This window comes from Perognathus longimembris, chromosome 1 (genome assembly GCF_023159225.1).
Source record: "Perognathus longimembris pacificus isolate PPM17 chromosome 1, ASM2315922v1, whole genome shotgun sequence".
NCBI classification, from domain to species: Eukaryota; Metazoa; Chordata; class Mammalia; order Rodentia; family Heteromyidae; genus Perognathus; species Perognathus longimembris.
In genome coordinates, this window is record NC_063161.1 from 91,841,791 (window position 1) to 91,865,159 (window position 23,369).

Sequence of the window (23,369 nt, forward strand, 5' to 3'; positions counted from 1 at the left end):
GCCTAGTGGCAAGAGTGCTTGACTCATATACATGAAGCCCTGGGTTCGATTCCCCAGCACCACATATATAGAAAATGGCCAGAGGTGGTGCTGTGGCTCAAGTGGCAGAGTGCTAGCCTTGAGCAAAAAGAAGCCAGGGACAGTGCTCAGGCCCTGAGTTCAAGGCCCAGGACTGGCAAAAAAAAAAAGAAAGAAAAAATAAGAGAGAAAAGTCTCTGTGTAGTTCCGACTGACCATGGACTTGTAATTCTCCTCCTTCAGTCTGGGATTACAGGCCTGGGACACTATGCCAGCTAAAATATTATTTGTTGATATTGCCTTATCATAGCACTGGAATGGAGAGCTGTTAGGATTCTTGAGGAAAAAAAAATAAGAGTTTGTTATTAAGATCCATGTCCCTGGAGTTCCCTTTATGTTGCAAGGCAGTTGCTAAATCAAAGGGACAATGATAGCAAGCTGAGCGCAGAACATCGCAAGTTTATCTGGAGGACATACCGGCAACTGGGGCTCTTTGGTGTTATCCAGAAGAAAACCTGCTTCCTGCCTGTGTAAGTCTGTTCCTTGCAAGACTGGTCATCTGAGGACAAAGTTAACTAAGGTGATGATGTCATTGCTTACATAGTCTAACCTATAAACACCTCTCCCCAAGGCAATCAGGGCTGGTAAAGGGGCAGGGGGAGGGGCGGGGGGGGTGTTCAGGATTTCCTGGAGCTCCCAGGTAATACTGGGGAGTGGATAAACATCATTAGTTAAGGACACTTGGGAGGGACAGAGGTGCCAGTTATCTAGTCTGATGGCCCTGGACCTTAACAAGATGGTACAGGTAGGCTCATTAGCTTTCCTATTAGCTAGTTTCAATAAATTCTATATTTTATAGCCAGGTGCTCCTGGTTCATGCTTTTCATCCTAGCTATGTGGTGGGCTAAGATTGAAAGGGTTGAGGTTCCAAGGCCAGGCTGGGTAGAAAAGTCCACAAGATTCCATCAACTGAAGAAGCTGTCATTCCAGCTATGGCAGGAAGTGAAACTTGGGAGGATCTAGTCCAGTCAAGCCTCAGTGCTGGGCTTGAACTCAGGACCTCAAGTTTTCACTCATTTCCCCGCCCCCCCCCCCCTTTCACAGTTAGTGTTCAACTACTTGAATGACAGGCACATCTACTTCCAGCTTTTTGCTTGTTAATTGGAGATAAGAGAGTCATAATTTGTCTACCTGCGATGGCTTTCAACAAAGATTCTCAGATCTTAGTCTCTTAAGTAGCTATGATTATAGACATGATCCATTGGTGCCCAGCTGTGAATCTTGTACTTTAATTCTTAGCGAGTGTGGTGGTTCACAACTGTAATTTCAGCAGTCAGAAGGGCTGAGACTGGATGATGGAGATTTTGAGGACAGCCTGACTGCATAGTGAGACCCTACTTAAAAAAAAAAAATCACCAACTCCCAAACCGATACAAAAGCCGGGTGCTGGTGGCTCATGCTTGTAATCCTAGCTACTTAGGAGGCTGAGATATGAGGATTGAGGGACAAGGCCAGTCCTGGCAGGACAGTCTGTGAGACTCTTATCTCCAATTATTCACCAGAAAACTGGAAGTGGTGCTGTGGCTCAAGTGGCAGAGTGCTAGCCTGGAGTTGAAGAGCTCAGGGACAGTGCCCAGACCCAGAGTTCAAGCTCCACAACCAAGACACACACACACACACACACACACACACACACACACACACACACACACAGAAACAAGCAATTCAAATTCTATAAGTGTTTCTTTCTATTTTGTTCTCTCTCTCTCTTTCTTCTTTCTTTTCTCTTTTTTTTTTTTTTTTTTTTTTTTTTGTTGGTCATGGAGCTTGAACTCAGGGCCTGGGGGCTGTCTATGAGCTCAAGGATAGCTCTCTACCACTCAAGCCACAGTACCACTTCTGGTTTTCTGATGGTTTACTGGAGATACAAGTCTCATGGATTTTCCTGCCCGGGCTGGCTTAGAACCTCGCTTGAACCTCAGATCTCAGCCTCCCGAGTAGAGCTAGGATTAAAGGCATGAGCCATTGGTGCCTGGCCTCTCTAGGCTCTCTCTCTGTCTCTTGGTACTGGGGATCGAACCCAGGACCTTGTACTTGCTAGACAAGCACTTTGCCACTGAGCTACATCCCAGCCCCTCTCTAAGCTTCTTGGTATATTTTCACTCTGCAAGGATTCTCTTCGTATTTCCAAGTTCTTTGCAAATAGAAAACCAAAAAGTGACCTTATTTTTTCAACCACATGTTTATCTATGAAAATAATTGCTGGTATGGAACTTAAAAGAAGTCTGAGAATAATGTGGCATCATCAAGATCGAAGAATGAAAAGCATAAGCCTTACCAGTGCATGAACATAAGGTTTCTTTTCAATACAAGTCATGCAGAGCAAGAATATCATTGTTCATAGTGCTACAGGTCACCTTGACCTGATTCCATTTTTAACTATATCATAAACACAGTTTTTCTTAGAAAATGGTTTCTAGGCTACAGAAAGAAATGTCAGCCTCAGTATGTTTAAAAATGATTAAGTGGGTGACATTGATCAGGGTGCATTCTACTCATAAACTGACATGTTGCACTGAAGCCCCTTTGTACAACTACTCAAAGATAATAAAAAAAATTTCTTTAATGATCAAGCTGGATGCCAGTGCTGGTAGCTTATGTCTGTATTTTTAGCTACTTAGAAGGCTAAGACTTGAGGATCATGGTTCAAAGTTCAGCCTGGGCATGAGATTCTTGTATCTCTAATTAACCACCATAGAAGTGGAGCTGTGGCTCCTTGCATGGAAAAATCTAAGTGATAGTACCCAGTCTCAGTGTTCAAGACCCAGTACTAGCACATACACATACACATGCACACACCAACACTTGCACACACATACACAGAAAGAGAAAAAAGATCAAGAAAGATGATTAACACAAAATAAACTAAATCACTCATTTCTGTAGGCTGAACTCTGATTGCACAAAGAACATGGATATCATATATAAATATGTTATATTTTTAAAAGAATTTTAAGTGAACTATCAGAGCTGTAAATGGATTTTGAAGAAATAATTTTAAGTGTCAAAAATTTGGGAAGCAGGACTGGGAATATGGCCTAGTGGTAAAGTATTTGCCTCATATACATGAAGCCCTGGGTTCGATTCCTCAGCACCACATATACAGAAAAAGCCAGAAGTGACACTGTGGCTCAAGTGGCAGAGTGCTAGCCTTGAGCAAAAAGAAGCCAGGGACAGTGCTCTGAGTTCAAGCCCCAGGACTAGCAAAAAAAACCAAACAAACCCAAAAAACCTGGGAAGCATATCATAGGATATCACATTCACATGATCACCGAGCAGTTTTTTAAAGAAGATCAGCAGAACAGCCCATTGGTCAAATTGGCCCCATCACCTCTTATATTTCTGTGAACCGAGAACAGTTTTGAAATTTTAAAATTGTTGGGGGAATGATATATAACAATTCTTTAGAGTTCGCATTTCAGTGTCTGTAAATAAAATTTTATTGGAACACAGCTTACTCATGAGTTTCCTATTGGCTGGGTTCATGTCACCATGTCAGGGGTGGGTCATGATAACAGAGACCTTCCAACCCATAAAACCTCAAGTATTTATGAAAATCTGGTTCTTCTCAGAAAATATTTGTTGGTCCTTGTTTTAAGACCTATTATCTAAAGAAACACAAGTATGGAGGTTTCTTGTGTCAGTTGTGTCACAACACCATGTTGTGAATGCACACACATGCACATGCACATGGACACACACATATAAATTTAGTAAACATAATTATTCCTAGGAACTGTATTAAATAGAATAAAAGAATTGACATGTGTTTCTATAGTTGGGATGTTATTTTCCCACCCTATATCAGACCATCACAGTTATCAAGAAATGTGTTAGGGTCACTCTTATTCCTTGAATCTACATTAGTTCTTTGTAGCCTTGAGCTGCAGACTTAGCCTCTTGTAAACCTCAGGTTTCCTATAAAAATAGGAATAACAAAAACAATCTGGCAGAAGTGTGGTTGAATACGAAGTAGGTAATTGAGGTAACTTTTCTTATTTATTTATTTAGTCAATTGTGGGGCTTGAACTCTGGGCCTGGATGCTTGCTGTCCCTGAGTTCTTCAGCTCAAGGCTCTACCACTTGAGCCACAGCACCACTTCTGGTTTTCTGGTCCATGGACTTTCCTGCTCTGGCTGGCTTTGAACTGTGATCCTCAGATCTCAGCTTTCTGAGTAGCTAGGATTACAGATGTGAGCCACTGGCATCCAGGTTTGAGGTAACTTTTTAAAGCGGATTTTGTTAGCTGAGTACCTCATACAAAACAGGTGTGAGCTAAATCTCACTATGATGATCACCAACATCTAAAAAATATCACTTTTTAAAAATTCCTCTCCTAACACTTCTGCTTTAACTAGGAAATCTATGAGATTCTCCATATATAGCTTCATGTAAGCAGAAGTGATATTCCCTCTGTAATCCATGAGCCTCCAGCTGCATGAGCCAAAGAGCACATTGACGGGAGAGTGGAGAAAGCATTTAGGAAGTCCAGAAACAACCTCCCTGTACTAACAAGTGCATGCTAGCTGTTCACAGCTGGATTAGAGCTTGTGAGAAGTACATGGGGATTGTTTTTAAATGTTAGACTCTTCTAACTTTTCTTTGGAGAATTCACACTTCTTTGATGGGTTGTGGATGAATGCCTTGTGGATTTAGCAGCTAAAGTCATTTGATTTTTTTTTTACTCTTTAAAGAATGGATGAAGGTGTCTTTTTTGGGGGTCCTTTTTATCCCACTTTATGTTGGGTTTAAATGGTCATTTTTCTTTTATTTCCTATCAGTACAGCTCGTAGAAAATCACGAGGGTGTGATTCTTGGAAATGTGATATGTTCCATACTGGGCTCTCAGCCACCTGTCTTGAGCTTGCGCTGCCCTTGGGTTCATGACAGCTCTGGGATGTCTACAAAGGAGTCATCCAAGGCCTGTAGGACTGACTCTTGGTTCCCAGGCAGTGATGTTGCATAGCCTTTCTTTCCTGTTTTCAAACAGGTGCCGAGCATCCTCAGCAGACACAGACTCTTCAACCAGCCAGGGCTACTCTGGAAATAACTAAGAGCCCTCTGTTCTTGTTTTTCAGAAATCTCTTCCTAAACACCCCTAAAAGGGGAGAGAGCCTGCACCTTCCCATCAACAACTCTACCACAGCCTAATCACCAAGGTACATCAGAATTCTAGAAGGTAGCATAAGTCTCCACCGTCTCCACCGTGAAGCTTGGAAACAGAATTCCTATAGGCTCTCTTCCCCTACTGTTTAATTCATAGGGAATAGTTTTTACAAGTCTCATTTTCACTTCTTGTGCTTTTGTCTTGACACATTCTTTTGAGAAAAATACCTTAGAATTTCTTTTCTTTTGTTTTTTCCAGTATCGGGACTTGAACTCAGGGCCTGGGTGCTGTCCCAGAGCGTTTTTTTTTTTTTGTTTGTTTGTTTTATTGTGCTTAAGGCTACTGTTCTACCTCTTACACCACAGAACCACTTCTGGATTTTTCTAAACCAGCCTGCCTGGGCTGGCTTTGAACCTCAGTCCTCAGATCTTAGCATCCTGGGCATCTAGGATTACAGGTGTGAGCCTCTGCTGCCCGGCTAATTTCATTCTTTTTTTTGTTTTTGTTTTTAGTTTTGTGCTAGTACTGAGGCATGAATTCAGGTTCTGGGCACTGTCCTTTATCTTTTTCACTCAAGACTGGAGTTCTACCACTTGAGACACATCTCCATTTCTATTTCTTTCTTTCTAGTAATTCATTGCAGATAAGAGTGTTGCAGATTTTTCTTGCCTGGATGGGCTTTAAACTGTGGTCTTCAGATCTCATCCTCCTGAGTAACTAGGATTACAAGTATGAGTCATCAGAACCTTGCTGAATGTCATTATTGTTCCTGAATTACAGTTGGGAAGAAACTATGTGTTAATTTTAGCCATTCAAAAGAAGCATGCAAGGATTACAGTTCTTACATCTTCTGGTTGGATTTATGGTTAAGATAGACACAAACACTCACACGTTAGTCTGGTATGTGAATAAAACCCAAACTGGTTTTGGTGGGGAGAGAGAGGTGTAGGGGTGGGGTGGTGGGGCTGTTCACTAGTAGGAGTAACTCTCATCATCATATTCTAGCTCATCTTCGTCATCATTATCCAGCAGCCCATACTTAAATTTCCGGTAGACAGTGCCATCTTGGCCCATATAGACAATGTCATCTTCGTCATCCTCATCATAGTCCCGGTCCCTGTACTCAATCACCTGATCTTCAAAGCTGGTGCTCTGGAGATAGCTGCTCTTGTAGGAAGAGTGAGACTTGCTAGGGTCAGACAGCTTTTCATAGCCAGCCTTTTCCACTGGCTGGACACGGCTCCAAGGTTTCTTCCAGATCATCAGCGATGCCCCTAGCAGGAGCACGAGCATGATGGAGGAGGTAACCAGCAGGGCAGTCTTGGAATGCTCAGCTGCAGGCCCGGCCTGACCCATCCAAAGGATGCACTCCTCTGATGGAAGAGGATTCCAAAGCAGAGGGGGAGGAAGGGTGGAGAGAAAGATACAGAATTGAGATAATTAGTTTCTGACACAAAGAACTTCACTTTTAGTTTTTCCACCCAACATAGTAGAGTCTACTGTCTGGTTTTCTGAAGAGGTATAGTACTCTCTAAAACTACATTATATACCTCCATGAGAGTACTAGTCTAAGTCTGAAAAAAAGTGAAAATCCTAGAAGGAGTGTTTGAGATCCAAACTCAGTCTGAGATCTCAGTTTGAGATCCCTAACTCAGTCTCCAAGTGTCCTAACTTATAAACTGGTTCTTCTTCCTATTCACCTCCTGAGAAAATATATCAACTTGGGCCTTGCTTGTGTGTGTGTGTGTGTGTGTGTGTGTGTGTGTGTGTGTGTGTGTGTGTGTGTGTGTTGTCCAGGACCAGGAGTCAAACTCAATATCTGAAGCTTTAGTTCATTGGTTGGTGCTCTATTACTGAAGCCACAGCTCCAATCCTGCTTTAGCTATTTTTGTGTGTGTTTGTGTGTCTTGGAGTTTGAAGCCAGGGCCTGCATGCTGTTCCTGAGCCCGGGTCTAGCACTCTACCACTTGAGCCACAGCTCCACATCCAGCTTTTCTAGTAGTTAATTGAAGATAAGAGTCTCAAGGTCTTTCCTGCCTGGGTTGGCTTCCAGCAGACTGACATCACCTTGACAACAAAATTAAATTAAAAGAAAATAAAGAATTAGATCTAAAAGTCAAAAAGTTTCCCACCTGGCAGTCTCCTGAATAGCTAGGATTATAGGACTGAGCCACTAGCTCCTGGCTGCTTTAGCTGGTTTCAAGTGCAACTCTGAGCTTTTCTAAAACTGAGTCTTCTTCCTAGTTACTCTTAAGCCTGATCCAAATGAATGCCCCGCCCTTTAAGGACAAGAGAGAATAATTTATAAAAACCCACTGATGTTTCCAGTTAGATGAGGCTTTAGAAATTATTTAGGCTAATTGTTTGACAGTTGAAGAAACTAAGCCCCATGGAAAGGAAGGGAGGTGTCTCTTTTGCAAAGGCAAGACCTGATTTGTGGAACAACTGTCAACTGTCAACCCTATCTCCATTTAGCAGTCTGGAGACATAAGGACAAAATGTTCTGACAATTGTACATTGGTTTCTTGGAGTTTTATGACCCTCCCTGGCAGGAAAAAGAGTACTGAACATGTTGGTTTTTTTAAATTTTGTAAACAGAATACCACTAAAAATTTTATTGGCATGAATTACTATACTTCTGGTTGTGTGAATTTTTTACATCTTAAAGCCTCTTAACATAGTACTGAACATGTTTAAATGCTGACTACTACCTGGAATGATGGGAATTTCTTCAATCATAATTGACAACTCTGGAGTTGACAGTTCTTCCTGTTCTTACCTATCAACCTCTGCTCAACATGGAGAAACTAAAGCAGTGCCACCAAAGGATTAAATGATTAAACTGTAACTTGAGTGAGGAGCTCATTTTTCTTATTTTGCACTCATTCATTTTGGTGGCATACCTTGGGAAATGTTTCCCATTTTATTTCCTTGTATTTTTGTTTCCTTTTCTTTAACTCACCACACAGGAGTGCAAAAGAGAGAGGTAGAGTGTGTGTGTGGGGGAACCCCTAGCAGGCCAGGTTGGATGTGCAAACTGACAAACATAGTAAGTTTTCTACAAATATTCATTGAATCACTTGGATCTGTCCCCAGGACTCTTATAAGGATTCTAGATGTGTTCCATGTACTGGCTTAATGGATACAATCTTTCTGCCAGGTAGGATACTTTTTGACTTTTAGATCTAATTCTTTATTTTCTTTTTTTAAATTTAATTTTGTTGCCAATATGATGTACAGAGTGGTTATAGTTCCATACTTAAGGTAGTGAGTACATAAATCTAATTCTTTTTTTTCTAAACATTTGCCATTTTGGGGCTAAACATCCTCCCCCTCTTCTCTCTGTCATGCTGGGCCTTGAACCTAGCACATCACGCATACTAGGCAAAGGCTAACACTGAGCTACATACATCTCAGTGATTCTCTCTTTTTTTAAATTTCAACTTTTAATTTTTTATTATAAATGTGATGTACAAAGGGGTTAAAGTTACATAAATTAGGTAAAGAGTACAATTGTTTTTGGACAATGTCACCCCTTCCCTTGCTCTTCTCTCTCTCTCCCTTTTAAATGTAATTTTATTTTATTTTATTTCTGTCTATGTGGTACTTAGGAATTGAACCTACTGTCTCATGCATGCTAGGCAAGCACTCTACCACTAAGCCACATTCCCAGCTTCTCTCTGTCTCTATGGCTACTGCTAAACACATTTTTCCTGTTTGATTGTAATGGTCATTCTCATGGGATTTTGCTCCTCAAACTGAAGTTCCTTCTCTAAAGTAATGGGGCTGATATTATGGCATTGGTCAGTATTAACATTAGCATAGAATTTTCCCCGGAGGAATTGTTAAAGCACTATAGGGATAGATATGCAATAACAATGTGGTATTCTGATCTGCTGGATGACATTCTGAGCGACACCTTCAGCCCAAGAATGTTTGAATTTTTTTTTCCAGAGTTGCCCCAGGTAGCTCTTTAAGAGCCACAGAAAAACCAGAAAGCTTACCTAAAGAGTTCCTCGTAGGAACAGGTTTTCAGGAACTATGCACCCCAGATGCAAACAGTCCTGGATTCATTTAAGCCATTGATAAAATGAGGATTATTATTCTTTGTGGACACAGAATAGATGTTAGGCAATCAGACCTTGAAGTGTGTGTGTGTGTGTGTGTGTGTGTGTGTGTGTGTGTGTGTGTGTGTGTGTGAGACCAGCTGCCAAGGGTGGTGGGGAAGAGCTGAAGAAGGAATTAGTTTTGGGAAAGATGATATTTGGAACCCAATTGAAGAAACTGACTAAAAAAAAATTAAATGGCTGGTGTCAGTTACGGGTCTTTCTTTTATAACTTACACAGGGTCATATTCCTACAAATACGACACCATTTTTATCAGGCAATGAATTGTGTAGAATACAAGGAAATGATCTCTCTCTGTAGTAGAGAATAAATTTTAAGAATGTGCTTTTGACAAGAGGTTTTATTTTCTTTCTTGTTGTTTTTGTTTTCTTTCTGTCTTGTTTGTTAATTTATCTGTCTTTGGGAGGGTAAGAAGGGCACAGAAATGGAATGACAAAGCATGAACAAATATAGCAATGATAGTAGACATGATGTTGAAAATGAACTATATAACTTGTGGATAAGGACAGGAGGGAAAAACTGAGAGAGCTAGGGAAGGGATGATATTGTCCCCTCTGCAGATCACCATTGTAATAACAATACAAAATACGTTTTTCAGCCAGATATTGGTGACTCATGCTTATAACCTAGCTGCTACTTAGGAGGCTGAGATCTGAAGATTGTGGTTTGAAGCCAGCCTGGGCAAGAAAAGTCAGTCAGTCTCCTATAAACCACAAAAAGCCAGAAGTCAAGCTGTGGCTCAAGTGGTAGATCACTAGCTTTGAGCTAAAAAAGCTCAGGGACAGCAAGCATCTAGGCCCTGAGTTCAAGCTCCTAGAATGGCATTAATGCATATCCACACCCGCCCCCCCGCCACATACTTTTTTTCTTAGCCTTCAGTGGAAATTCATTCTTCATTTTTTTTAGTCTTTAATACAAGGACAAGACTTGGGCTTGCTTCTATAGAAAGATAAACATTGGCTCCAGCTTCCTTGATAATAATTTTTGTTTCTTCTCCCAAGAGGGAAGAATAAAAGAGGAATAAAGTAAATTTGTAAAGGTCAAATTCTATATCTACTTGAGAGAGTAGCAGTAGCGAGAGTGTAGGCTTTGCTATACAGCAAACCCATATGCTAAATTACACATGAGCCTCTTAACACTGATGTGGATTTGGCTACACAAATCCAACTCTTTGAGTCTCAGTCTCTTTCATCTGTAAAATAGGGCCAACTTATGTTTCAGTGTGAATGCTCAGGTGTTGGGGACTTGGTTTCTAGTTGCTGGGTTGTCAGAAGTGATTGGATCCAGAGGACTCAACTCATCATGGAAAAAAGGAAGTGAGTGCCTCATTGGAAGAAGTGTGACACTGGGGGCATACCCTGGAAAGATGTACCTTATCCTCTTTCCTCTTCTCCCCTTTCTGCTTCCTGTCCACCATGAGGTGAGCAGCTTCACTTCACCACGTCTGTCTCACTGGTCCAGAAGCAATGGAATCAAGTAACTATAGACTAAATGCTCTGAAATCATGAGCCCAAGCAAACCTTTCCTCCTCTAAATTGTTTCTCTCAAGTAGTCATTATATCATGAAGGAATTAACTAACACACTTGTAAACTGGGATGAAAGGGAATGAGGTTTCTAGTAGGCACTCAACTAAAAGGTAGCCATACTGATTTTCCTGAACTTTCTATGCTCCTTCTCTTGCTCCTTCCACTGGCTTCCGGAGGAATGCTCTTCCTCTGCAGGCTGCCCATCCTCTATCCTCACCCACCCATGGTTTCATGGCAGTCACAGCAATCCTGGGAGTTGGTGGGACTGGAGGTGTTGCAACAGTGGAGGCAGCGGCTGTCATCCATGTGTAGTAGCAGGCCAGCAGGGCACATGGTGCAGTTCCTGTTGCCAGGTCCCTTGCATTCCATGCAGCTCTCATGGCAGTCTTCACAATCAAACTTTTCTCCCTGTGAGGAAGAGTAAGAAAGAACTTTTGAGTGCCGAGAGATGATCAAGGCATTGGAGCTTTCCAATGGGGACTCTACCTTGTCCCTGTAACTAAAGAGGCAAGTAGGGCAGGACAGGAGAAAGATGGTGTGTTTGGGGTCCATTCAACTGTGCTGGGCGAGAGATAGAACCAATTGTGTACAAGTGGGTTATAGCCCTTGCTGGGCTCTGACTGTTAAGACCTGCTAGATGATCAAGCTTCCGGAATAGTTTGCTAATAAGCAGAACGCTCATGTGCTTAAGGAGAGTTCAGGCCAAGGACTAGTTTTGACTTGTCAACACTGATTCATCACTCTTGTAAGGCATTGTCACCACCAGCTCAGTGGCAATGGCCCCTGTTTCTGCTCGCTTAGGTGATACAATGTCCTGCACTTGTTCTCATGTCACCAACACACACAGGTGACATATCAGTTTCTATTTTTTACCAAGCTTGTGCCTCAGTTCCTTTTACCCAGCATCCCTCACTCATTTATGTTAGCTACTTGTGGCAGCCTTTGTGATAATTAGATTCTTCTGGACTAGAGCAGGAATTATATAAATGGTGACTGTAGTTAAAGCAGTCAGATGAGAGATGTAAAAGAAAAACAAAAAAGGCCTGTCAATGAATAGCCCCTTACCAGGGGCTGCCAATAGGGGTAAGGAAGATACCTTCTATTGTACTCCTGTAGCTTTCAAAGTATGGCAAAACAGAAGGAAGAATAAAGAGGTGAAGATCATAGCTCATTATTAAAGTATTTGCCTAGTATGTGTGAAGACATGTTTGATACCCAAAAGAGAGAAAGAGAAAGAGAGGGAATCAAACACACAGAGACCAAGAAAGAGAGGAGAGATTTTAAAAAAGAGAAGAGGAGAAAAAAGGAGATGGAAATTGCCCTTGTTGAGGAACTCATCATGTTTTTTACTTTATTGAACTGTTTCTCCACTGCTTTTTTTCAATTGTAAACATAATGAATGGGGGGGGGTAAAAGTAAGTCTTTGCTGGTTTTTTTTTCAAATTTTTATTATCAAACTGATGTACAGAGAGGTTACAGTTTCATATGTTAGGCATTGGATACATTTCTTGTGCTGTTTTTATATCATCAGATACCTAGAGTTTAGTTCAAACTACTACTTACCACTCATGTGATCTACAGCAAATTATTTGATCTCCCAAGCCTCCAGTACTCTGAACTGTAATGAGGGCTAATGTGAAAACTTAAAGACAGCTTAAATGTGAATAAGCTAGTTTGTTTCAATTTCACCATGGAGAGATTTAAGGTTTTTTTTTTTAATTGAAAACATGAGACATAAGTGGAAGTTGGGTATGATGGTATATGCCTGTAATCTTAGAGTTTGAGAAGGCAGCCTGGGCTACACAATGTGACCCTACATCAGCAACACAAAACAAACAAACAAACAAAAGAGACAGGGATAGACTCAGAAAACCTATAGCATCTAAGCAAAGAAGTCCTAACTGTGTTGTAAAGAAAAGATGGAGAAAAATGAAAGATCAAAATCAATGTGCTCCTTATATGTCTTGAGTCAGATGTTTCCAGTTACAGAACCACGAGTAAGAGAGAAGACAGCTTTTGTTTCTAACCTAACATTCTTTTTTTTTTTTTTTGCCAGTCCTGGGCCTTGGACTCAGGGCCTGAGCACTGTCCCTAGCTTTTTTTTGCTCAAGGCTAGCATTCTGCCACTTGAGCCACAGTGCCACTTCTGGCCATTTTCTATATATGTGGTGCTGGGGAATCAAACCAGGGCTTCATGTATATGAGGCAAGCACTCTTGCCACTTGGCCATATTCCCAGCCCCTAACCTAACATTCTTATACAGATAGAAACTTCTACCATCCTGAACAACAATCACAGGAACCTATGAGGCTCTTAGAACCCATTGTTTATCTTAGATTGCCTCTGATCCTGTCCTTGAAGGGAAGTCTCTAGTCAGGCAGGACCATTACTTCCTGATATAAGGGAAGATGATTTTAAGGCATTAAACTTAAGCTGTAGTGAGGGTAGGAATTTAGGTATTTTTGACTGTCCAGGACAATATGGGAACAGTGTTCATAGACTTCTGGGGCGGGGGAGTACCTCTTCCACTCTGTATTTCCCCAGAAAACAATCTGAATTGCAGATTCCTCCCATGAGGTGGTAACTCCACACACAAGACAAGCAATCTGATGCTCGTTTTCCTGCAAGAAAAAAAAATCAAAATTATAAAACAGACCTCAGATTTCAACCTCTCTCATGGTAGGATCTAGACCCCTTAGAAAAAAGGAATATGTCAAGTGAATTGAAGCAGATGGGTCAATTGAAGATTCAAAAAAAAAAAAAAAAACCAAAAAAGAAGTCTACAAGACCGAGTGGAGTCCTTTAAATTATCCAATTAGTCTAAGCTGTGTAGACAGTCTGGAAACAGCACTACACGTAGGACTTGAAGTTTGGTGGCTCTTAATTTTGGCAGTGGCGATGGTGATGGTGGTCATTGAAGGATTGACCCTCTCCACCCTATTGCCTCAGGCCCATACAGATACCAGGCAGAACCTCCATTTGGGAACCTGTTTTAATATGCAGTAAGGACATCTCACCTAGGCCCAGCTGTAAACAACCCCTTGTGAGCCAAATGGAAAAGCCCCAACTTCCTAGACCTAGTGGCACTTTCAATAACCTGCCTCCTTGTTCAGACCCCATATAAGCCTGGTCCCAAATTCACCCCCTTGCATACCCTCCAAACCCGTGAGAAGGTCTGTGCCCTTGCTGTTCCTCAACAAACAGTCCTTACCTGTTGATGATTGAGTCCGGCCTATGCCTTTTCTGTTCTCTTCCATTTTCCCCACAGTCATCATAGATTCTTTTGAAACTCTCTTCAGAACTATAAAGCGTTTTCCCAGAAATTTGACATCCTATGTATTGGTATGTGTGTGTATGTATATTTTAATTTTAAATATAATATATAATATATAACATATTATATAATATGTTATGTAATTATATTATATTATATTATGTACAGTTATAATATATTATACTATATTATAATGGCTTTTTTCTTTTGGTAGGTAATTGGAGACAAGAATCTCACAGGTTTCCTCCCAGCTGGCTTTGAACTGTGGTCGTCAGATTTCAGTCTCCTGAGAAACTTGGATTATAAGAGTGAGCCACCTTGCTGGACTTTTGGGGGGTCAGTCAAAGTCAGTGAAATGCAATTTAATTGTAAAATTGCTTATTTAGGCTGCCAAATTTTTCCTGGATCTTTTAAAAAATGTTTTCATATGTGTTTATCATTTAGATCTAACTACTACATATGAGAGTAAACAGCATGTTATTGAGAGGACTTGAAATGATAGCAGTGGACAGACTTCCTAGGCAGCTGCTGCAGGTGAAGAAGGAAGACAGAGCTGTTGAACAGTTTTCCAGAAGACACCACAATTGTACCTGGATTTTGAAGGGCCAGGAATCTGAAGAAGAGCAAACTGTCATAGGAAAAGCTGAGCATGTACTAAAGAGGCGTGGGTCTGATGCTAGAGGCCTGAAGAGCCACTGAAAGGGGAGAAGGGAGACAGAGACAAATCAGAGAGGAAACCTTTCCATTTTCCACCTGCACAGGAAAAACCATGGAAGCTCCTCTCTTACCTTTGCATTCATTGCAAGTTGGATGGCATCTCTCACAGGTCTGAGTGCTTTGCTCTGCGTGGTAATGTTTGGGACAGGTGCGATAACACTGTCCCTTGGAGTGGAGTAGGAAGAAAAACTTGTCACATGACAGACAATCTGTGGGCTGTGGACCCCGGCATGACTTGCAGCTCTTGTCACATTTCTTACACTGGCCATTGGAGTTTTCTGCATAATATCTGAAACCCAGAGGGAGGCAAGATGGAATACATTCATCTCTCAGAATGTACAAGGTGTTGGCTCCAGCCCACTGGGTACCAAATCCAAGGATGCTCATTACTCTTATACAAAATGGTAAGTGTTTGCACATCACCTCTGCACATCCTCCTTCAGACCACCTGTTGATTACTTAGAACACCCGATGCAATGGAAGTGTCATGTAAATAGTTGTGACACTGTGTTGTTTAGGGAATAATGACAAGTGGCACAGTCTGTACATGTTCAATACAGGTGCATTTTTTTCACTGAAAGTTTTAAATGCACAATTCCCATGCAAAACCCAAGGAGATGGAACACTGGCTACACACTCTTTGCTTGTAAGTTGAGTGTGATGTAAAATCATAGTTAGCTAGGGAGGATCAGCTGACAAGTTAGGTGACTTAGGGGCTCTTTATTTACCCTCATCCATTAAATGCACTGCCAAGACACGAATGAATAATGATTCTGCTTACCTTCCTGTGCACTGGGCATTACAACCTTTGTCTCACTTTTTGTGAGGCTTATGTTGGGTAACACCTGTGAAAAGATCTAGCCACTATCACATGTAGTAACAGCTTAGTAACTGTGTGCTGCCATTGCCTTTTCTTGTACTTGGCTTTCCAAAATTGAGCCATAAGCTGTGTTGAATAGGATCTGGGAATGGAAGGTACTGTAATTATTCTATTCTATTCTATTCTATTCTATTCTATTCTATTCTATTCTATTCTATTCTATTCTATTTTGTTCTGTTCTGTTCAATTTGATTTGATTTTTTTTCTTTTCTCCCTTCTTTCCTTCTTTCTCTCCTTGCTTCCTTCCTTCCTTCCCTCCTCCCTCCCTCCCTTCCTTTCCTGCTTTCTTTTTCTTCCCTCCCTTCCTCTTTCCCTCTTTCCCTCCTTCCTTCCCTCCATCCCTTCCTTCCTTGCTTCCTTCTCCACCTATATTCACTATGCAGCCTAGATAGGCCTCAAACTATCTTTTTGTCTCAGCCTCCTAAATGCTGGGATTACAGGCATACACACCTGTATCATATTTCTGTGTTTTTAATGTATCTCTGAGTGGTTCTAACTTCTCAACCTAAAACAAATCTTGAAATAGGAGGTAGCATGAGTGAGGTTAGTGTTTTTGAAATACATGTAATGTCTTTTGCAATGGTTTTCTGGGGTACAAATACTAACATGAATCACCATTTATTAAGTAGCTGCTATGTGCCTTGTGTGTTTGAGGGATTTCATAGACACAACTGCAGTTGGGTGGAGTATAATTATTTCTTTGAGGCAATCTTAAAGCTGAAGCATTTGAGACGTAATAGAATGAAAAGAAAGCACCAATCATGAAGTGAGTGTTTGGCACAGACCACAGATGACTCAAAGGAAAGAAAGCCAAAGGAACAAGTGAGACTCATACACTGCAGAGGAAATGCACAGGCCTGGGGTTGGAAGTTCAGACTTTCAGTACTCAGTCTACCTTGGATTCATTGTTAGAGGACATTGGGAAAGTTCCTTTACTGCTCTGAACCTGTTTCCTTATCTGTAAAATGGAGAAACTAATCAACCTTAGGAGATTGTTCTAGAATCAAATCATAAAGCACAGATACACTATGAGTAGAAATGTTTTGCAAACTCTAAGGCAGCACAAATTATTTTTATCAGTTGTTATTAAATTACATTATGCTATTAGAATTATACAGATGAAAAGCATCTATAGAATTGTATAGGGAGGAGAAAAAGGTTATTAATTCAATGAATATCTTTAAAATTATCAGCTTGGTGCTAGTGGCGCACACCTTTAATCCTAGCTACTTAAGAGACTGACATCTGACCACTGCAGTTTGAAGCCATCCTGGCCAGAGTCCAAGAGATCTTATCTCCAATTAACCACCAAAAAGCCAGAAGTAGAACAATGTTTTTGTGTGAAAAAGCTAAGGGACAGCATTCAGGTCTTGACTTTCATGAAGCCCCTGTTTCAGTACACACATCCCTCTCTCTCTTATCAAAGAGTGATGCTAAAACAATTGTCAATGCAGGATTTGCTAGGACATATAAGAGAAAGAAGTTTACATAGCTGCTCACTTGGGGGTCTGTGGAGTTCCACAAGCCTCACAGCCTTGCAGAATCCCATGCATAAGCACAGACACTTGACTCTTGACTCAGACTCTTGGCTCTTAAAGACTATTCCATGAAATTAAATCCCCAGATGTGGTTTGGGATGGGGAGCAGAAAGCTATATCCCTGCTTGTCCAAAGCAAAGCGATTCACCACATGAGACTGATCCATGACATGTGGACATGGACTCTACAAGGACTGAATTTCCACCTGCACTTAATCTTTCCCTCTCCTTCTTCCCCTCCCTCTCCCCCCTCCTAGGGTAACTGCACACACTGTGAGACAAATAAGTTCCTTAATTCCACCTTCTGCATTCCATTTACACTGTAGCATTATATCCGTGTGTGTGTGTGTGTGTGAGTGTGCATATGTGTGTGTTTTTGAGAGGGTTGCATAACTGGATCTGGGGAAGATGGGGGTTCTGTATGTGGTATCACAGATCTTTTCAAATACTGATCAGTTTGAAGCCAAGGGCTTGGCCAGGCAGTCCATCCCCACTCCCATCTAGCAGGAGATCCTCCTCCATTGATCTGTGCAGCTAATGCTTTGGACTGCAGCTAATGTGTGGGAATCTGTGTAGAGTGTTAGAGTAGCATGTGTGAAAAATAAGCCTCCCCCCTCCAGCTTCTGGGCTTATAATTTTCTTGAGAAGATACATAGGAATAAGGATAAACTCTGGAAAGTCAATGTATATGTCAATTCACCAGCACTAGGTCTTGGATCTTAGGGCCTTAGTGCTATTCCTTAGCTTTTTCAGCTTAAGGATGTCATTGGGGATATGGCCTAGTGGCAAGAGTGCTTGCCTCATATACATGAAGCTCTGGGTTCATTTCCCCAGCACCACATACACAGAAAACGGCCAGAAGTGGTGCTGTGGCTCAAGTGGCAGAGTGCTAGCCTTGAGCAAAAAAAGAAGCCAGGGACAGTGCTCAGGCCCTGACTTCAAGTCCTAGGACTGGCAAAAAATAAAAATAAATAAATAAAATAAGAGAGAAGATGTCACTTTATCCCTTGAGCCATAGCTCCCTCCACTTCTGGCTTTTTTTGGTGGTTAATTGGAGATATGAGTCTCACTGATTTTCCTGCTCAGGCTGGACTTAAACCATGATGCTCAGATCTCAGCCTCCTGATTAGCTAGGATTACAGGCATGAGTCCTTGGCACCTGGCTTTACAAGGTATTAAAAAAATTAAATGTATTGAATACATGGGAAAATAAATGAATGAGGGAAATAAAAATGCATCCCAGTATGTCACACTAAAATGAAGGAAACTAGCAGAAGTAAGCACAGTACTTCAGAATGTGGGTGGACACATCTAAGGAAGACCTGAAGATGGGGTCCTTTGATTTGGGTCTGCAACACCTCAGTGCTCTTCCTTAGGTTTCTGGTTTGGAAGAGGAAGTTAGCAATTTTTCTCTTTTCTGAGATGCTTGGTGGCGGGAGGGGAATCAGATTGACCTAATGGAACCCTCTTCCTAATATGCTAGGAATCAGACTTCTGATAAGCCACAAAAAATAATAGAATCCTTCTCCTAGTATTCACACACAGTGAGACCAAAGGAGGCTACTCTTAGGAGAGGAACACGGAAGCATAATGCTTATGTGTGTGTGATCATATAAAATAATATTTGTCAAAATGAACTCCGGGAAATGGAAACAAGAGGTTTTCAATTGGTTGCTGTTTTTGTTTTCTTTTCTGTTTGTCTTGTTTGTTTTAGTTTATCTGTCTTTGAAGGGTAAAGGGGGGGCACAGAAGTGGATAAAGGGTGAACAAACACTGTGGTTGGTACTCACTAGACATTATGTGGAAAATGAACTACACAACTTGTTGGGATAGGGATGAGAGGGAAAACCTGGAAGAGAGTGAGGGAAAAGGTGACATTATCCAAAATGAAATGTACTCATTACCTGACTCAAGTAACTGTAGCCACTCTGGACATCACCGTTATAATAACAACAAAGCATCAAAAAATAATAGAGTTCTTATCTGCAAAATACTTCTAAAGTGGTCCATCAGGTGTACGTAGGATGTCCTCAGCAAAGCAACCTGGAATTTGTGGATTTTTGGAAGGTATGCTAGGGTGGAGATGAATGTAAATAAAAGGAGATGTTGACTGAAATTGTGTCCTTTGTGCAAAACAGTGTATCTCTCATATTATATTCTCCATAGTCTATCTGGAACAGACCAAGTCTTGGAACTGAAGGAAAAGAATATCCACTACCAGACGGGCTGCTCTCAAAGAACAAGGTGGTGTTGTCTCTGCCTGAAATTTACTGACATGCTTTAATTATCAGTGAGGCTGGGCCTGAATTAGGCCCAACACACCTGTGAATCTGCCATGACCCTTTGACCTTTTGCGTTCTTTCACCAGGGCATCTGCCTCTCATATTTCTCTTCTGTTGTTGTGAACTGACTCGTTTTTGCTTCTCTTTAGCAGTGTTATTCACATTATAGTAGTGTGGAGTCTTGGTTTTCTGATGTGTAAAATGGGTTGCTATGTGGCGTGGCCCTGAATCCAATGGAGGAGCCTGGGCTGAACCTCTTACCCATCTCTGCACTGAAGCAGGCACTCTCTGCCCAGTTGGAACCAGCCTGGCCTGCAGGAGAGGCACTGTAGGCTGTGCTGCCCTTCACAGGTTCTGCAAGAGCTGTGGCAAGGATCACACCGATGGCTGGCTTCATTGGGGTAGTAGCCCTCTGGGCAGTTCTCCACACAAGTGGTATCTGCAGCAGAGGAGAAGAGTCTGTCTTGAGAGCTAGCCTAATCCATGGCTCCCATACCTGGTGTGTTTGCCAGGAGAAAGTCTTCACGAGGAAGAACACCATGTTCCCATGGGCTGAAGAAGATCCTCTGGAACAAAGGTGATTCCCACCCGCCTCCCTCAAAAGATCTGGCTAGAAGACTGCAGGAGTGCAGAGAGCCCAGAAATCAGTGTGGATCAGCAGTGGGGTAAGGAATCCCTGGATAGAGATGTTCCAGAATGAGAAAGAAAACTTTCCCCTTGTTTCCATGGCAAGAATCTGTGTACTCTGCTGATAAGGAGGCAACTATGAACATGTTCTAGTTTTCCCCATGTCCACGGGGAAGTTCAGCTCCTCCACGTCTTGTGGTTCCAGTTGAATTGGGTTGCTTTCCTCTGTGCTGGTTTTAAGCAGAATCATGGCTTGTTGAACACCCTAGAGCTTGTTTTGCACTAGCAATCACCTTCAGACTAAATCTTATGAAAGAAGCCAACCTTGGACAATGTTTAGATGATGATTTTTTTTTTTTTTTTGCCAGTTGTGGAGCTTGAACTTAAGGCCTGAGCACTGTCCCTTGCTTCTTTAGCGCCACTTCTGGCTTTTTCCATATATGTAGTGCTGAGGAATCGAACCCAGGGCTCATGTATACGAGGCAAGCACTTTACCCCTAGGCCATATTTCCAGCCTGATGATGATATTTTTTTTTAAAAACTGGGGGCTTGAACTCAGGGCCTTACACTCTTGCTTAGTTTTTTTTTTTTCCCCCTCAAGGCTACCACTCTACCATTTGAGTTGCACCTCCACTTCTGGCTTTTTGCTGGTTAATTGGAAATAAATCTATTGGATTTATCTGCTCCCACTAGCTTCAAACCATGATCTTTGAATTTCAGCCTCCCTAGTTGCTAGGATTACAGGTATGATCCACCAGTGCCCAGCTCAAGATGATTTTGGTTTGTTTTGAGACAAGGTCTCACTATGTAGTTCAAGCTAATCTTGAACTCTCAATCTTCCTATCACAGTCTCCTGAGCATTAGGATTACAGAGATATCTATCTATCTATCTATCTATCTATCTATCTATCTATAGATCTATCTATCTATATATGTATATATGTGTGCCAGCAATCATATTTGGCCAAGAAAAGTTGTTAATCAACAGCTGCTAAGGTGAAATTTTGATGAGGAGCTGAATATGAACATGTGTGAAAGATGTCTCAAAGACTGTTTACTAATTACAAGGGGATTGATAGTAAACAGTTTCTCATGCAGTAGAAAAATTAAGTATTTTGACGAGATGATCACCATTTATATCAGTGATAAGAGGCAGGTGTATATCATACACATGGGATACAATGTCACTACTCTGGCTGAGAATGCATAATCTCTATCAATCATTGAGACAACTCACACCAGTCCACAAGGTGAGAACAAGGAATCAATATTATAAAAGACAAAGACAGTTTTGTGACAATACTCCAGACTGAAGAAGGCCAAAGAGACAAGAATGCTCAATTCAAAGGCTGACCCTAGATGGAACTCTAGCCAAGGGGATACTCAAGTACTGCATCAGTGTAATTGATTAGCATTGATAAGTGTCCTGTGGTTATGTCAGGAAGCTTAGGAACCATGTGCTATAGGAAAGGATATGTTATGGGTTTAAGGACAGAGGGATCATCAATGGAAAAGTAAATGGGATCAAATATTCCTAATAGTCGATCTGGGCAATGAGCAGTCATCTATTCACTTTTTTCAGCCATGGATCTTTTCTGTAGATTTGAATGTTTTCCCGAGAAAAATTTTAAAAAATGTACTAGGCAAGAAGCTGATATCCAGTAGGCATCAAGCATCTTGCCAGGTAGATTCCCTAGAGGGAGAGAAAAGCCAAGCCTTCCTGGGGGTGTAGGAGGAGAAAGGGGCAGGGAGTAACTCACTGAGAAGAAGGCTGGGCCTCGGGCAGGTGTTGCATTGGTCCTCCTTGGGCCCTGAACAGTGTAAGCACTTCCGGTGACATGGCCGACACTTGTGCCCATCCTCGTCCCAGTACTCGATGGCGGCACACTCGCTGTGTGGAATGCATTTTCCAAGCTTGGTTCTTTTCAAGCCTTCCTGACAGGTGTTGCAGGTCCTGGATGATGAGCAGGTGTGGCAGGACTTGGGGCAATCTGTGGGTGTGATGGGGGGAAGGAAGGAGAAAATAGTGAAAGAAGTTCAGGAATAAAGTCTTCTTCTTCTGGAAATTTCTAGGGCTTTGTGTCAAGGATGGTGGGGTCATGAGTTGGGTAGTGCTGTTGGGCTGCAAGGTTAAGGGTATTATTCTGCCATTACAAAATGAGAAAAAATGATGGCTTCATTTTCTCTCTAGCACCCAAAGAGCTCTGGACTGCAACAGCTACCCCAGAAATATTGGTAAGCTTCACCACAACCACCTAACTTCCCCCAAATTATGACAAGCTTTACATACAGCATGGTCTCTCTCATATATTAGTGTGGTCATTTCTACCATCATAACCCCCATTGCTCCTTAACCTTTCATTTCCCTCCCCACAACAACTTCAGCTTGTGTGTGTGTGTGTGTGTGTGTGTGTGTGTGTGTGTGTGTATGTGGCTGTCTCTCTGTCTGTTTGTGTGTTGGGGTTAGGGTGGGGTAGAGGAGGGCCTTGAACTCAGGGCCTGGGCACTGTCCCTGGGCTTTTTTGCTCAAAGTTAGTGCTCTACCAGTTGAGCCACAGCTCCACTTCCAGCTATTTGGTGGCTAATTGGAGATAAGTGTCTCATGGACTTTCCTACTCAGACTGTCTTGGAACTGCAATTCTCAGATCTCAGTTTTCTGAGTAGGATTTACAGATGTGAGCCACCAATGCTTGGCTTTATTTATGCCTTTAAGTAGTTGTACAAAGGAATTTCAATTCAACAAGTCAGTTCATGAGTACAGTTCTCTTGGTCAAAGTCATCCCCTCAACTTCTCATAAGACAGCAGTTATCGGAATAATCATAATCACTCATGGCCAATACAAATTATTTCCCATTCATTTACGTGTACATAGAACCTAGGGGAGGGACTAGGCATCTATGGGCACCCTAAAAATGTATCAGACACATTACAATAAAGCAACTCACTCTTACCTGCAGCCCTTAGCAGTTGTCATTCTCTTTCTAGAATCTTCTCCTAGGTGTTTGCAGACATATGCTCTCATTTTTTTGCCTCATCCCTTCCTTCTTCTGTGATAGCAATGTTTAACCCCATTGGCCCATCTTCCTAGCCCATCCCCATTCTTTCCTTCCCAATAGAATGTGAATTCCACAAAGGCAGAGATCTGTCTCTCCTGCTGCCCCAGCCTGGAAGCAGGCAGGAAGCAGGCTCACGCTCTGGCTGAATAGATGTG

General features: G+C 41.8%; 1 protein-coding gene across 5 annotated transcripts in view; it reads right to left on the reverse strand.

The window, feature by feature from the left end:
* Positions 1 to 5,812: 5,812 nt before the first annotated feature.
* The window catches only part of Pcsk5 (proprotein convertase subtilisin/kexin type 5), a 411,976-nt gene continuing 394,419 nt past the window's right edge, over positions 5,813 to 23,369 (reverse strand). For 3 of the 5 annotated variants that reach the window (XM_048332181.1, XM_048332173.1, XM_048332167.1), the window contains 6 exons: positions 21,918 to 22,148; positions 19,792 to 19,969; positions 14,903 to 15,120; positions 13,361 to 13,461; positions 11,062 to 11,248; positions 5,815 to 6,558 (listed from right to left, as the gene is read on the reverse strand). In XM_048332181.1, the coding sequence (XP_048188138.1) occupies positions 6,158 to 6,558; positions 11,062 to 11,248; positions 13,361 to 13,461; positions 14,903 to 15,120; positions 19,792 to 19,969; positions 21,918 to 22,148 (1,316 nt within the window). In that variant the 3' untranslated portion in view covers positions 5,815 to 6,157. Of the gene's footprint in view, positions 6,559 to 11,061; positions 11,249 to 13,360; positions 13,462 to 14,902; positions 15,121 to 19,791; positions 19,970 to 21,917; positions 22,149 to 23,369 lie in introns of all 5 variants that reach the window. The other 2 variants (XM_048332196.1, XM_048332189.1) reach the window with 2 other exon arrangements.